The sequence below is a fragment of the Ranitomeya variabilis genome, chromosome 1 (genome assembly GCF_051348905.1).
Source record: "Ranitomeya variabilis isolate aRanVar5 chromosome 1, aRanVar5.hap1, whole genome shotgun sequence".
NCBI classification, from domain to species: Eukaryota; Metazoa; Chordata; class Amphibia; order Anura; family Dendrobatidae; genus Ranitomeya; species Ranitomeya variabilis.
Genome location: NC_135232.1, coordinates 1,080,142,713 through 1,080,159,443, shown reverse-complemented (window position 1 = coordinate 1,080,159,443; position 16,731 = coordinate 1,080,142,713). Strand labels below are relative to the sequence as shown.

The following is a 16,731-nucleotide window of genomic DNA, read 5'->3' as shown; positions in this document are numbered from 1 at the left end:
GACATGCATGTAGCGACTTTTGTGAGATGAGTTTTGTGTGGCGACATGCGTGTAGCAACTTTTTGTGTGTCGAGTTGCATGTGACAGGTTAGTGTAGCAAGTTGTGTGCAGCAAGTTTTGCGCATGGCGAGTTTTGCGCGTGGCGAGTTTTATGTGTGGTGCCTTTTGAGTATGTGCAAGTTTTGTGTGAGGCAACTTTTGCATGTGTTGCAACTTTTGTGCATGTGGCAATTTTTCCGCGTGTGCAAGTTTTGCGTGTGGCGAGTTTTCCATGAGGTGAGTTTTGCACGTGTGGCGAGTTTTGCATGTGGAGAGTTTTGCGTGTGGCGAGTTTTGAGCTGCGACTTTTGTGTTTCAACTTTTATGTGGCGAGGTTGGTGTATGTGTGGTGAAATGTGCGCTGAGGGTGGTATATGTGTTTGAGCACGTGGTAGTGTGTGGCGCATTTTGTGTGTGTGTTCATATCCCCGTGGTGGTGTGGTAATTATCCCATGTCGGGGCCCCACCTTAGCAACTGTACAGTATATACTCTTTGGCGCCATCGCTCTCATTCTTTAAGTCCCCCTTGTTCACATCTGGCAGCTGTTAATTTGCCTCCAACACTTTTCCTTTCATTTTTTCCCCATTATGTAGATAGGGGCAAAATTGTTTGGTGAATTGGAAAGCGCGGGGTTAAAATTTCACCTCACAACATAGCTTTGACGCTCTCGGGGTCCAGACGTGTGACTGTGCAAAATTTTGTGCCTGTAGCTGCGACGCCTCCAACACTTTTCCTTTCACTTTTTCCCCATTATGTAGATAGGGGCAAAATTGTTTGGTGAATTGGAAAGCGCGGGGTTAAAATTTCACCTCACAACATAGCCTATGACGCTCTCGGGGTCCAGACGTGTGACTGTGCAAAATTTTGTGGCTGTAGCTGCGACGGTTCAGATGACAATCCCGGACATACACACACACATACACACATACATACACACATTCAGCTTTATATATTAGATTTTGTGTGACACGACTCTCTGATTTAAAGGCATAAGAATTCAAAGTTTGAAAATTTCTAAATTTTCAAACTTTTCACCAAATTTCCATTTTTTTCTCAAATAAATGTAAGTCATATCGAAGAAATGTTACCACGATCATGAAGTACAATATGTCACGAAAAAACAAACTCAGAATCAGTGGGCTCCGTTGAAGCGTTCCTGAGTTATTACATCATTAAGCGACACTGGTCAGAATTGTAAAAATTGGCCTGGTCATTAAAGGGAACCTGTCACCAGGTTAGGCCAATACGAGTTATGGCCACCGCCTTTCAGGAATAATATGCAGCATTTTATAATGATGTATATAAGCCACCAACCCAACCTGTAAGAGAAGAAAAATAACTTCTATTATACTCTCTTGCGGGGTGGTCCGGTCTGAGGGGTATCCCTTTTCTTGGTCCGGCACCTTCCATCTTCTTGGTTTGTGTGGATGACGTGTCCCTGCATCATCCACACAGTCCGCTTGGCATTGGACTCCTGCACCGGCGCACTTATCTGCCCTGTTAAGGGCAGAGCAAAATCTGGCAGTGCGCAGGTGCAGGACCTTTCATGGCACCTGCGCACTGCAGTACTTGGCTCTGACCTCAACAGGGCAGATAAGTGCGCCTGGAGCGCGATGTCGAGCAGACTGTGTGGATGATGCAGGGGAGCGTCATCCACACAAACCAAGAAGGAGGGCGACAATCACAAGAAGATGGGAGGCGCCGGACCAAGAAGGCAACACCCCTCGGACCAGACCGCCCAGCAGGTGAGTATAATAAAAGTTATTTTCTTCTCTTACAGGTCTTGTTGGGGGCTTATATACAGTATTATAGAATGCTCTATATAAGTCCTGAAAGGCGGTGGTCGCATCTCATATCAGCCTAGCTTGGTGACAAGTTCCCTTTAACGTGCCAACCACCTTGGGGAGTAAAGGGGTTAAAGGTGTATGGGGAGGGGCAATCACTTTTTCACACAGAGCCCTTTAGGTTTGGATTTCTTTTTCCCTTAATAATAAACCTTAATTTAAAAAACTGCATTCTGTAATTACTTTTTTTTCTTTGTCTAATATTTAAATTTGTTTGGTGATCCGAAACATTTAAGTCTAACAAACATGCAAAGGAATAGGAAATCAGGAAGGGGGCAAACACCTTTTCACACAGCTGTATGGAGCCATAACACAGTGGCTGGAGACTTCTATGGTGCTCTGTATTCTCACAATTTCCGGCAGACATCACAATTACAGAACCATTCCACCCCAGGATCAGGTTTGTGTTATTCTTGTATATTGCAAGCTATAATAACAGATAAAGTCGCCATTATATCAATTTGTTCCACAGGGATTAATGCCGCTATATGGATTTAATTACACATATTGCATTGGTTCAAGGGGTTCAATACTGCATGAGCAGTGTATAACTCATTACCAATATACCCTTCACAGGAATGTCCCACTGCCATTGAAGCATGTCATTATTTCTATCTTCTTCTGCAATTTGCTTTTTATTTTGATTGCTCGTCTCCGTAATGGTCTTCTGTGTTCACTATATGATATGAAGATAATGATATCTAGTGGGCAGCCCAAAAGCTAATGCAGTTAGGAGCACATTCCCATGTCTGCAGATGTGGCATAGATGGAGTTCTTTTTTCAGTCTTTGCAAGATCCTCTTGAACTCTAATATTCACAAAAGTCATTTCATTTCAGTGAACTAGTCACGTGTTAAAACGCTATTTACCTGCAGATATAGAATTATTCTGCTGGTAAATAACAATACAATGCTGCCCGGCCGCATTATTGAAAGCACAGCTAATGGGAGAAAATGAAACTACGGTATATCCTCCCAGGAGCCGCCGGCTTTCAGTCATGGAGTTATTGTATGCAGTGTAAACAGTCACTGCTCACTATATTGCATGCAGAGGCAGCAAGGATGCGCCAGGACTTAGCTGGATTTGCACAGAGAACTGTCAATTGAAATTTTGGGTGTGCTTACAGCCGTACTCACAGTATAGTGAGCCGTGACTGTAGCTGCTCCATGTTGCCCCCATGACTGAAAGCTGGCGGCTCCCGGGAAAATGTAATAACATTCTCTTCTGGTAGTTTTGCTTTCCGTGGTGGCATTTTAATGCTATATACCTTCAGATTAACTCTATATCCTCAGGGAAAGAGCATTTTGGCACATGACGGGTTTCCTTTGAGGAACCCATTATACAAATGTCAGCCAGATCTGCTATGGACGATCGATCATTCATTGTATTGAGGGTTGTCTTAATGTCCCCCAACAATTTACAGGGCAAAGTATCAGGCATGTTGAATTTAAAGAAGACCTGTCACCTGCCATAAACATGTATTTCTGTTACCTGGTGTAAATGCCGCTGTCCTCCTGAATCCGATGTTCTTTATTTTTTGTTCCAGCACTTCTCCATTCCTAAGACATGGCTCATTCTTCTTTGCATATAACTCTAGTTCGTCAACTAGGCGTGGTTCTCAGGAAGACCCCATTGAGAGGAGTTGAGAATCACGCCCACTTGGTAAAAAAGATTAGCTTTACATACAGGAAAGAGGGGTCATATCTCAGGAACAGAGAGGGGCAAGAACGAAAAATAACCAATGCCAGATTCAGGACAAAAGAGGCGTTTATACCAGGTAAAAAATACATATTTATGGCAAGTGACAGGTCCTCTAAACATGGCCAATCATCTGCTTTCTAGAGAGATAAGGTGCTACCACAGGTGTCCAGGAGCAATGTATTCCCCTCTCCCTACTGAGAAGGTACCGGGGAGGCGCCGACAAACGTCTCTGCCTTGGCCAAAGTATTTATATGCATTATTGATCCCGGAGAAGGAAAGAGCGGCGTTGACTCTTCCTAAATAATTATAACCTCTTTTACCAGTCTGATAAACAGTTTGCTCACGTGATATATGCTCGTCCCTAACTTTGGAGCAAGATAAGGTCTGCTTTTTGTATAGAATTGGTTCACTTACTTACCCATGAAATAGTTAGCAGCGCTGCAGATTGTGCTACCAAATATAAAGTCCTCCAGCAAATTAGGAATAAGGGTGAAGGGTATGCAGAAAAGGCAGAGCATGAGATCGCTGACTGCCAGGGACAGTAAGAAGATGTTAGTGACAGTCCTCATCCTCTTGTTCCTTATCAGCACCACTATAACCAAGCTGTTGCCCAGAACACCAAGAAGAAAAATCAAAGAATACAGGAAAATCCTCACTGCGTGGTGCAAATCTGGAACAGAAAAATGGGTTAATGTGGCATTATGGCTTTGTAGATAGTAACTGTCCTAATCACCACTTTTTAGGCTGGCTTCTCATATGGCCGGTGAGGCATCATTGTTTCCATCTATTAACAAAAATGATTTGCAATGGGATCAATTCCATCTGATCGGCACATCAGTTTTTCAGCCGGACAGGTGTATGCCCCGTCCTGGGGTCTGATAACATTTCATGTTATGCTGGGATCCCCCCTATGATAGTACGCATTTTGTCATTAGTTTTGCCAACAGTTCTGATCTGCTGAGTTGCATCATGCTCAAAAAACAGAGCCTGATTCAATGGACATATGTGAACTCAGCCTTGGGGCAGGCGCAGTCGGCTGTAGATTCTCTCGTCCGAGAGAGTCAGGCCGCTACCAGTCTGATCAAAGTGTGAACCGATTCTCACGGATGAGAAGATGGACAAGAAAATGTCTCCGTCTTCTCCATTCTGTCAGTCTGTGAAAATTGCACTGCACTCAGATGTCATCCGAGTGCAGTCTGATGTTTTCCCCGGACTCATTGACTTGCATAGCTGACTGCGATCCAAATATCAGATCAAACTCAGATACACAGCGATTTGTCGGAGGAAAAAAACTTAACATGTGCACAGACCAATAGCAAAACATTGTTCCGCGTGAGATCCGATCTCACCGAAAACACGCTTGACTGCACCTGTCCGTACAATTATCCGTACAGCGAGGTTCAGACGTAGCAGAGTTGTGTTTGTCATTAAACTGCTTGGTGATGTAACGTTTGTGCAACAGATTCTGATGGGGCAAAGAGCTGTCGACTAAATTCAGCTCTGCTACATGGCTGGATATGACGGCACAATGGCAAAGGTGTGACTATTAGATTCACCTACACATGAGATAGCGACAGACAAGTGACAAACTCAGCCCTGCAATGCCTGACGAGCTTATCTCCATACTAAAAGATCAAAGAATTGATGGCACCCCTCAAAGTTTATACTTTCAGTCTTCATGTATAATGTTACACTATGCACTGAGCAGCTACATAATGTTTGATGCCAATGTACCAATATCACTTCCATATTTTGATATTTTACACGATTGCACAATACACAAACAGTACAGAAGAAATGCATAATAGACATTGAGAAGTCATCAAGGTCTCGTCTAATACTTGGCATGCTTTGACTTGTAGTTTCACATAGCATTTTGCCCATCTGTCACAAGACCTATGCATTATCATACAGACAGCAACACACCTACCTTTACCAGGGAGAGTTGTATTGTGGTTGTAGTCCCCTAAACAGCTGATGATGGCTCCAGTCTCTGTGACCTCACAAAATATCCCATTGTCACTTGTGTCATTGTCCACAGGCTGGTTATACAGAGGCTCCATGTCTGACCTGGGCTCTCTGCGTCCTGGGCTTCCTGGGAGACTACTCCATGCCTCCCTGTGAGAAGATGCTGCTGAGGAGATGTGTGTGCAGCCTGCGCTCCGGCTGGAGTCCTCACACTGCCTGCACTGCACACACTGAGTGTCCCAGCCCCCGCTCTGGGGATTGGGCAGGACCTCCTCACTTCGAGAAGACAGCACACCTGACATTTTCTCTTCACTTTTACACTTGTATAATAATTCACTAATAGGGGAACTTTACTGTGAATTTGGCATTGCAAAATTAAAGGAAAACCTACATAGCAGTGACTTCCCAGGAGATACATTATGTATATGGTACATGTACCATGGTTCCCCGAAAGCAAAACAGGGTCTCATATTATTTTTGCTCCCAAATATGGGTTAGGGCTTATTTCCAGTGGATGTCTTATTTTTTCCACGTGCAACAATACATGTTTATTTTTGAACAGAAAAGTCAACATGTATTCAAATACAATCATGTCATCACATACACACACTGCACATACACTGCACATACCCATATATACACACAATAAACATACACAAATAAATACACACAGAACATGCACATGTATATACAAACACACACACTGCACATATACATGTACTAGCTGTTTCCAGCCAGCTAACGCTTGGCACGCTCAGGAGCCTCGTGTGGTAATGCATGGGGACGGAGCTTCGTGTGGTAATGTGGGGGGACGGAGCTTCGTGTGGTAATGTGGGGGGACGGAGCATCGTGTGGTAATGTGGGGGAACGGAGCCTCGTGTGGTAATGTGTGTGGATGGAGCCTCGTGTGGTAATGTGGGGGGATGAAGCCTCGTGTGGTAATGTGTGGGGACGGAGCCTCGTGTGGTAATGTGGGGGGACGGAGCTTCGTGTGGTAATGTGTGGGGACGGAGCCTCGTGTGGTAATGTGGGGGGACGGAGCTTCGTGTGGTAATGTGGGGGAACAGAGCATCGTGTGGTAATGTGGGGGAACGGAGCCTCGTGTGGTAATGTGTGTGGATGGAGCCTCGTGTGGTAATGTGGGGGGACGAAGCCTCGTGTGGTAATGTGGGGGGACGGAGCCTCGTGTGGTAATGTGTGGGGACGGAGCCTCGTGTGGTAATGTGTGGGGACGGAGCCTCGTGTGGTAATGTGGGGGGACGGAGCTTCATGTGGTAATGTGGGGGGACAGAGCATCGTGTGGTAATGTGTGTGGACGGAGCTTCGTGTGGTAATGTGTGTGGACGGAGCCTCGTGTGGTAATGTGTGGGGACGGAGCCTCGTGTGGTAATGTGGGGGGACAAAGCTTCGTGTGGTAATGTGGGGGGACAGAGCATCTTGTGGTAATGTGGGGGAACGGAACCTCATGAGGTAATGTGTGCGGACGGAGCCTAGTGTGGTAATGTGTGTGGACGGAGCCTCGTGTGGTAATGTGGGGGGATGGAGCATCGTGTGGTAATGTGGGGGGACGGAGCCTCGTGAGGTAATGTGGGGGAACGGAGCCTCGTGTGGTAATGTGTGTGTGGATGGAGCCTCGTGTGGTAATGTGTGTGGACGGAGCCTCGTGTAGTAATGTGGGAGGATGGAGCATCGTGTGGTAATGTGGTGGGACGGAGCCTCGTGTGGTAATGTGTGTGGACAGAGCCTCATGTTGTAATGTGTGTGGACGGAGCCTCGTGTGGTAATGTATGTGCATGGAGCCTCGTGTGGTAATGTGGGGGGACGGAGCCTCGTGTGGTAATGTGGGGGGACAGAGCATCATGTGGTAATGTGTGTGGACGGAGCTTCGTGTGGTAATGTGTGTGGACGGAGCCTCGTGTGGTAATGTGGGGGGACAGAGCCTCGTCTGGTAATATGTGGGGACGGAGCCTCGTGTGGTAATGTGGGGGGACGGAGCTTTGTGTGGTAATGTGGGGGGACAGAGCATCTTGTGGTAATGTGGGGAAACGGAGCCTCATGAGGTAATGTGTGCAGACGGAGCCTAGTGTGGTAATGTGTGTGGACAGAGCCTCGTGTGGTAATGTGGGGGGACGGAGCCTCGTGTGGTAATGTGGGGGGATGGAGCATCGTGTGGTAATGTGCGGGGACGGAGCCTCGTGTGGTAATGTGGGGGAACGGAGCCTCGTGTGGTAATGTGTGTGGATGGAGCCTCGTGTGGTAATGTGTGTGGACGGAGCCTCGTGTAGTAATGTGGGAGGATGGAGCATCGTGTGGTAATGTGGTGGGACGGAGCCTCGTGTGGTAATGTGTGTGGACAGAGCCTCATGTGGTAATGTGTGTGGACGGAGCCTCGTGTGGTAATGTATGTGGACGGAGCCTCGTGTGGTAATGTGGGGGGCCGGAGCCTCGTGTGGTAATGTGGGGGGACGGAGCTTCGTGTGGTAATGTGGGGGGACAGAGCATCGTGTGGTAATGTGTGTGGACGGAGCTTCGTGTGGTAATGTGTGTGGACGGAGCCTCGTGTGGTAATGTGTGGGGACGGAGCCTCGTGTGGTAATGTGGGGGGACGGAGCTTCGTGTGGTAATGTGGGGGGACAGAGCATCTTGTGGTAATGTGGGGGAACGGAGCCTCATGAGGTAATGTGTGCGGACGGAGCCTCGTGTGGTAATGTGTGTGGATGGAGCCTCTTGTGGTAATGTGTGTGGACGGAGCCTCGTGTGGTAATGTGGGGGGACGGAGCATCGTGTGGTAATGTGGGGGGACGGAGCCTCATGTGGTAATGTGGGGGAACAGAGTCTCGTGTGGTAATGGGTGTGGATGGAGCCTCGTGTGGTAATGTGTGTGGACGGAGCCTCGTGTGGTAATGTGGGAGGATGGAGCCTCATGTGGTAATGTGTGTGGACGGAGCCTCGTGTGGTAATGTATGTGGACGGAGCCTCGTGTGGTAATGTGGGGGGACGGAGCCTCGTGTGGTAATGTGGGGGGACCGAGCCTCGTGTGGTAATGTGTGGGGATGAAGCCTCGTGTGGTAATGTGGGGGGACGGAGCTTCGTGTGGTAATGTGTGGGGACGGAGCCTCGTGTGGTAATGTGGGGGGACGGAGCTTCGTGTGGTAATGTGTGGGGACGGAGCCTCGTGTGGTAATGTGTGGGGAGGAAAGCCTTGTGTGGTAATGTGTGGGGACGGAGCCTCGTGTGGTAATGTGGGTGGCGGGATTATGTGTGGTAATGTGGTGGGGGGGCGGGATTATGTGTTGTAATGTGGTGGGGGACGGGATTATGTATGGTAATGTGGGGGCGGGATTATCTGTGGTAATGTGTTGGGGGGCAGGATTGTGTGGTGATGTGGTGGGGGGCGAGATTATGTGTGGTGATGTGGTGGGGGGGCGGGATTATATGTGGTGATGTGGGGGGGCGGGATTATGTGTGGTAATGTAGTGGGGGGGTGGGATTATGTGTGGTAATGTGGTGGGGGCGGGATTATGTGTGGTGATGTGGTGGGGGGGCGGGATTATGTGTGGTAATGTGGTGGGGGCGGGATAATGTGTGGTAATGTGGTGGGGGCGGGATTATGTGTGGTAATGTGGGGGGCGGGATTATGTGTGGTGATGTGGTGGGGGGATTATCTGTGGTGATGTGGTGGTGGGGCGGGATTATGTGTGGTGATGTGGTGGGGGGCAGGATTATGTGTGGTAATGTGGTGGGGGTCGGGATTATGTGTGGTAATGTGGTGGGGGTGGGATTATGTGTGGTAATGGGTTGGGGGGTGGGATTATGTGTGATAATGGGGTGGGGGCAGGATTATGTGTGGTGATGTGTTGGGGGGTGGGGTTATGTGTGGTGATGGATGTGTTGGGGGCAGGATTATGTGTGGTGATGTGGTGGGGGGCGGGATTATGTGTGGCAATGTGGTGGGGGGGCGGGATTGTGTGTGGTAATGGGGTGGGGGGCAGGATTATGTGTGGTGATGTGGTGGGGCGGAGCTACTGTGCAGGGGGCGGGATTAGCGAGTAATCACGATGCCTCTTATATATATAGATACACATACATACACTGCACATACACATGTATACACACATTGCACATACACATGTATACACACATTGCATATACACACACAATGCACATGCACATGCACATGTACAGTATATACATACAAACATACACACTTCACATCACATACAGTGCCTTGCAAAAGTATTCGGCCCCCTGGAACTTTTCAACCTTTTCCCACATATCATGCTTCAAACATAAAGATACCAAATGTAAATTTTTGGTGAAGAATCAACAACAAGTGGAACACAATTGTGAAGTTGAACGAAATTTATTGGTTATTTTCAATTTTTGTTGAAATTCAAAAACTGAAAAGTGGGGTGTGCAATATTATTCGGCCCCTTTACTTTCAGTGCAGCAAACTCACTCCAGAAGTTGATTGTGGATCTCTGAATGATCCAATGTTGTCCTAAATGCCTAATGATGATAAATATAATCCACCTGTGTGTAATCAAGTCTCCGAATAAATGCACCTGCTCTGTGATAGTCTCAGGCTTCTGTTTGAAGCACAGAGAGCATTATGAAGACCAAGGAACACAACAGGCAGGTCCGTGATACTGTTGTGGAGAAGTTTAAAGCCGGATTTGGATACAAAATGATTTCCAAAACTGTAAACATCCCAAGGAACACTGGGCAAGCCAAGGAAATCTGCCAAGACCCGGCTGTCCCTCTAAACTTTCATCTCAAACAAGGAGAAGACTGATCAGAGATGCAGCCAAGAGGCCCATGATCACTCTGGATGAACTGCAGAGATCTACAGCTGAGGTGGGACAGTCTGTCCATAGGACAACAATCAGTCGTACACTGCACAAATCTGGCCTTTATGGAAGGTGGCAAGAAGAAAGCCATTTCTCAAAGATATCCATAAAAAGCGTTGTTTAAAGTCTGCAACAAGCCACCTGGGAGACACACCAAACATGTGGAAGAAGGTGCTCTGGTCAGATGAAACCAAAATCGAACTTTTTGGCAACAATGCCAAACGATATGTTTGGCGTAAAGGCAACACAGCTCATCACCCTGAACATACCATCCCCAGTGTCAAACATGGTGGTGGAAGCATCATGGTTTGGGCCTGCTTTTCTTCAGCAGGGACAGGGAAGATGGCTAAAATTGATGGGAAGATGGATGGAGCCAAATACAGGACCATTCTTTAAGAAAACCTGTTGGAGTCTGCAAAATACCTGAGACTGGGACGGAGATTTAATAAATAAATAATAATCTTTATTTTTATATAGCAGTAACATATTCCACAGCGTTTTGCACACATTATCATCACTGTCCCCATTGAGGCTCACAATCTAAATTCCCTATCAGTATGTCTTTGGAATGTGGGAGGAAACCGGAGAACCCGGAGAAAACCCACGCAAACACGGAGAGAACATACACACTCTTTGCAGATGTTGTCCTTGAAGGGATTTGAACCCAGGACTCCAGCGCTGCAAGGCTGCTGTGCTAACCACTTTTGTTGTCTTCCAACAAGACAATGATCCCAAACATAAAGTAAAATGTACAATGGAATGGTTCACAAATAAACATATCCAGGTGTTAGAATGGCCAAGTCAAAGTCCAGACCTCAATCCAATTGAGAATCTGTGGAAAGAGCTGAAAACTGCTGTTCACAAACGATATCCACCAAACCTCACTGAGCTCGAGCTGTTTGCCAAGTAGGAATGGGCAAGAATTTCAGTCTCTCGATGTACAAAACTGATAGAGACATGCCCAAGCGACTTGCAGCTGTAATCGCAGCAAAAGGTGGCGCAACAAAGTATTAAGTTAAAGGGGCTGAATAATATTGCACGCCTCACTTTTCAGTTTTGGAATTTCCACAAAAATTTAAAATAACCAATAAATTTCGTTCAACTTCACAATTGTGTTCCACTTGTTGTTGATTCTTCACCAAAAATTTACATTTGGTATCTTTATGTTTGAAGCATGATATGTGGGAAAAGGTTGAAAAGTTCCAGGGGGCCGAATACTTTCGCAAGGCACTGTACATATGTATGTTTTGAGTAGTCATTATGATTTAAAAAGAGAAAACACAGTAGTTTGACAATAAATGGCTTTACCCAGCCACTAACCATGAGTGGAGAAAAAGTTTCCGTGTTATCATTTTTATTCTCTGAAAAACGGACAAGAAAGCAAAAATTCTGCTGTGGTATGTAAACTTTTGAGGACTACAGTATATACAAAAGTTAAGCAAGTTGAAGATTAAATGATCTCTAAAAGGCCTAAGGCTATGTGCATGAGATGCGGATTTGCTGCGGATCCGCACTGTGATGTACAGTAAAATGTTATTCAATGGGGAAAAAAAATAGCTGTGCAGATGGTGCGGAAAAATCAGTGCGGAATTGCTGCGGATTTCAAAGAAGTGCATGTCACTTCTTTTGTGAGGATCTGCAGCGTTTCTGCACCCCTCCATGTTAAAAATCCGCAGTGGCAAAAAACGCAGAAAATCCGCACAAAATCCGCAGCAATTCTGCATAAAAATCGCGCAAAGTACACATAAAAACCGCGGCAAATCTGCGGCTGCAGATTCTGCCAGGAGCCGTGGATTTTGTGCAGAAAATTCTGTACTTCTTTTCTTTCGTGTGCACATAGCCTAAAGCTGAAAATGACACATTTACTTTGTATGTTAGGGAAAAAAATATATATTGTAAATTTTTACATTTTAGAAATTACAAAAAGGAAAATGGGCTGCTGCAAAAGTTTGGGCACCCTACATGATTAGTACCTAGTAGCATCCCGTTTTCTGAAAGTATCACAGCTTCTACATGCTTTTTGTAGCCAGCCAAGAGTCTTTCAATTCGTGTTTGAGGGATTTTCATCCATTCTTCCTAGCTCTAGTTCTGTGAGATTCCTGTGTCGTCTTCTAGTGCACTGCTATTTTGAGGTCTAGCCATAGACTTTCAATGATGTTCAGATCAGGGGTTTGTGAGGGCCATTGTAAAACCTTCAGCTTGCGCCTTTTGATGTAGTCTATTGTGGATTTTGACGTGTGTTGTAGGATCATCATCCATTTGTATTTGTAGAAGCCATCATCTTTTCATCTTCAGCTTTTTTACAGATGGTGTTATGTTTGCATCAAGAATTTCCATTCCTCTCTATACGTATTACCGTATTTTTCAGACTATAAGATGCACCGGACCATAAGATGCACCCTAAATTTTCAGAAGGAATATAGGGAAAAAGATAATGTGTCAAATGGGGGTCCATCTTACAGTCCAAATTCAGCTTACCGGGAGGGATCGGCACAGATGGAGAAGTGGTCACAGGGGAGCGTGGTCACAGGGTTTGTTCGGTAGTCCAGGCTGGTGCAGTGGCCTCCACTAAATTCCATCCCAGGCTGGTACGGCGGTGGTGCTCGGGTTCCTGGTGGTTCTGCCGGTATTTTGGTTTGGTGGTGGTGTGGCGGGGCTCCACTGGCATTTTGCGACAGGTGCAGCGGTGATGCTCTGTGCTGCGGCGGAGCTCTGCTGGCATTTTGTGAAAGCCCGGAGGCCCCAGATCCATTGCTGCGATGCGGTGGCCTCCGGGAAAATGGCCGCAGAGGGCGGTGCATGTTCAGATTGAGATCTCGGCAACGAGATCTCAGTGCCGAGATCTGGTGGCCATTTTCCTTGAGGCCACTGCATTGCAGCAATGGATCTGCGGGGGGCCTCCATGCTTTCAGAAAATGCTGATGGAGCCTCCCGCACCACCGCCACACCACAGAGCACCACTGCCACACCACAGAGCACGACCGCCGCACCAGCCTGGGAAGGGCGGCTGCATCACCCTGCAGCATCAGACCTGGACCGCCACCACAGTATTTTGTAAGTATATTCTGACAATAAGACGCACCCCCATTTTCCCCTAAAATGTTTTGGGGAAAAAGTGCGTCTTATAGTCCGAAAAATACGGTATACAGTTAGGTCCATATATATTTGGACAGAGACAACCTTTTTCTCATTTTGGTTATAGACATTACCACAATGAATTTTAAACAAAACAATTCAGATGCAGTTGAAGTTCAGACTTTCAGCTTTCATTTGAGGGTATCCACATTAAAATTGGATGAAGTGTTTAGGAGCTTCCGCTCCTTAACATGTGCCACCCTGTTTTTAAAGGGACCAAAAGTAATTGGACAATTGACTCCAAGGCTATCTCATGGACAGGTGTGGGCAATCCCTTCATTATGTCATTCTCAACTAAGCAGATAAAAGGCCTGGAGTTGATTTGAGGTGTGGTGCTTGCATTTGGAAGGTTTTGCTGTGAAGTAAACATGCGGTCAAAGGAGCTCTCCATGCAGGTGAAACAAGCCATCCTTAAGCTGCGAAAACAGAAAAAAAAACATCTGAAAAATTGCTACAATATTAGGAGTGGCAAAATCTACAGTTTGGTACATCCTGAGAAAGAAAGAAAGCACTGGTGAACTCATCAATGCAAAAAGACCTGGGCGCCCACGGAAGACAACAGTGGTGGATGATCGCAGAATAATCTCCATGGTGAAGAGAAACCCCTTCACAACAGCCAACCAAGTGAACAACACTCTCCAGGAGGTCGGCGTATCAATATCCAAATCTACCATAAAGAGAAGACTGCATGAAAGTAAATACAGAGGGTTCACTGCACGGTGCAAGCCACTCATAAGCATCAAGAATAAAAAGGCTAGACTGGACTTTGCTATAAAACATCTAAAAAAGCCAGCACAGTTCTGGAAGAACATTCTTTGGACAGATGAAACCAAGATCAACCTCTACCAGAATGATGGAAAGAGAAAAGTATGGCGAAGGCTTGGTACAGCTCATGATCCAAAGCATACCACATCATCTGTAAAACACTGCAGAGGCAGTGTGATGGCTTGGGCATGCATGGCTGCCAGTGGCACTGGGTCACTAGTGTTTATTGATGATGTGACACAGGACAGAAGCAGCCGAATGAATTCTGAGGTATTCAGAGCCATACTGTGTGCTCAGATCCAGCCAAATGCAGCCAAACTGGTTGGTTGTCGTTTCATACTACAGATGGACAATGACCCAAAACATAAAGCCAAAGCAACTCAGGAGTTTATTAAAGCAAAGAAGTGGAATATTCTTGAATGGCCAAGTCAGTCACCTGATCTCAACCCAATTGAGCATGCATTTCACTTGTTAAAGACTAAACTTCAGACAGAAAGGCCCAAAACAAACAGCAACTGAAAACCACCGCAGTAAAGGCCTGGCAGAGCATCAAAAAGGAGGAAACACAGCGTCTGGTGATGTCCATGAGTTCAAGACTTCAGGCAGTCATTACCAACAAAGGATTTTCAACCAAGTACTAGAAATGAACATTTTATTTACAATTATTTAATCTGTCCAATTACTTTTGGTCCCTTTAAAAACAGGGTGGCACATGTTAAGGAGCTGAAACTCCTAAAATCTTCATCCAATTTTAATGTGGATACCCTCAAATGAAAGCTGAAAGTCTGAACTTCAACTGCATCTGAATCGTTTTGTTTAAAATGTATTGTGGTAATGTCTAGAACCAAAATTAGAATAATGTTGTCTCTGTCCAAATATATATGGACCTAACTGTATGTTCCCCTTGTCATTTGGCTGCAGCACAACCCCAAAGCATGATTGATCCACCTGCATGTTTAATGAGCCCTTTTTCCTACGCAAATACATTTGATCATTGTGACCAAAGAGTTCTATTGTAACCCCAATGGTCCACAGGACTTGTTTCAAAAATACATCAGACTTGTTTAGATGTTATTTTGCATACTTCTGATGCTGCATTTTATGGTGAGGATGCAGGAGAGGTTTTCTTCAGATGACTCTTCCATGAAGGCCATATTTGTTCAGGTGTCTCCAGAGTCTACTAAATCTTTCTGAAGGTCTTTTGCAGTCAAGCAGGAGTTCTGATTTGCCTCTCTAGAAATTCTACTATCAGCTTTCACTGAAGTTTGGCTTGGTCTTCCAGACCTTATCTTGACCTCCACTGTTCCTGTTACCTGCCATTTCTTAAATACATTTCAAACTGAGGAAAGGGAAACTTGAAAATGTTTTGCTATCTTCCTGCAGCCTTCTCCTGCTTTGTGGGCCTCCATCATTTTCATTTTCAGAGTGCTAGGCAACTGATTAGAAAAAGCCATGGCTGCAGTTTTTTGGCACAAGGTTAGAGGAGGCTGTGAAATTTGCATCACCTGGCCTGTCCTAACGATGATAATAAACAAGCCATAACTCTAACAGGCTAATTAACACTAGAAGTCCCGGGAATTTCAAGATCCCCCCTCAAGTCCTGAGAGAGGGTCAAATGACCCTCAGTCCATATTGACACCTTAATTAGCATCCTTTCATTTGTAAATGTGCTCTAGCCTGAGGAATCTGCAGGGGGGGATTATCTAAGATAAGAGTGTGTAAACAGAAGAATGCAAGCTATTCCTGAGTGTGGGGGTTGCTGCTCACAAGAAAGAGATGCTGGCTTCACAGTGCCTTTTTTTGCATGATCGTTTGCATCCTGTTTTGCTGGGGTTGGTGCAGAGAAGGTACAGTCATCCAGAGAATGGCCCGGGGATCGCCTCTGAACTACAGGCTGGTTCCGAGGCGATCCTTCACAGACGTTCGCCGGCGACATGTCCGCATGTGTCATGTCACCAGTGATGTCCCGGCGATGTGCACGCGCACGTGATCGCCCGCACATCGCCGGGAATCATCTCCCCGTGTGACGGCCCCATTAGGGCCCAGGAGTGACTCCAAAACCCAGAACAGGTGTCAATCTTGAAAGAAAACTGATCAGGAACTGAAGTGTGTCCCTAGCCAAAGAATGTGAGGTGCTCCTGAGTGTCTGCCCCCCCCCAGCTACATTGCATTAGCAAATTTGCATGCAGCTTTATGTGCTGTGGGGGAGTAACCTATTTTGTTCACAGGAAAGAAAATGGAGAGAAGGCACACCATTGAAGAGGCATTGAAACTGATTCTGAGCAACACAATCCCTTCTGACTCAGATGGAGAAGACATAGTCCTTCAACCGGATTCGGACTCTGAGCTGTCTTCAGGTTAGGCTGGCTTCACACTCCCTTTTTTGCCTGTTCATTTGGATCCTATGTTTTGCAGGGGTTGGTGCAGAT

At 46.1% G+C, this 16,731-nt stretch overlaps 1 protein-coding gene across 1 annotated transcript in view; it reads right to left on the bottom strand.

The window, feature by feature from the left end:
- Window positions 1-5,933, bottom strand: part of CCKAR (cholecystokinin A receptor) — a 116,057-nt gene extending 110,124 nt beyond the window's left edge. The window contains exons 1-2 of the mRNA XM_077279939.1: window positions 5,515-5,933; window positions 4,003-4,254 (exon numbers count right to left, since the gene is read on the bottom strand). Of these exons, the coding sequence (XP_077136054.1) occupies window positions 4,003-4,254; window positions 5,515-5,854 (592 nt within the window). The 5' untranslated portion in view covers window positions 5,855-5,933. The remainder of the gene's footprint in view (window positions 1-4,002; window positions 4,255-5,514) is intronic.
- Window positions 5,934-16,731: the final 10,798 nt, after the last annotated feature.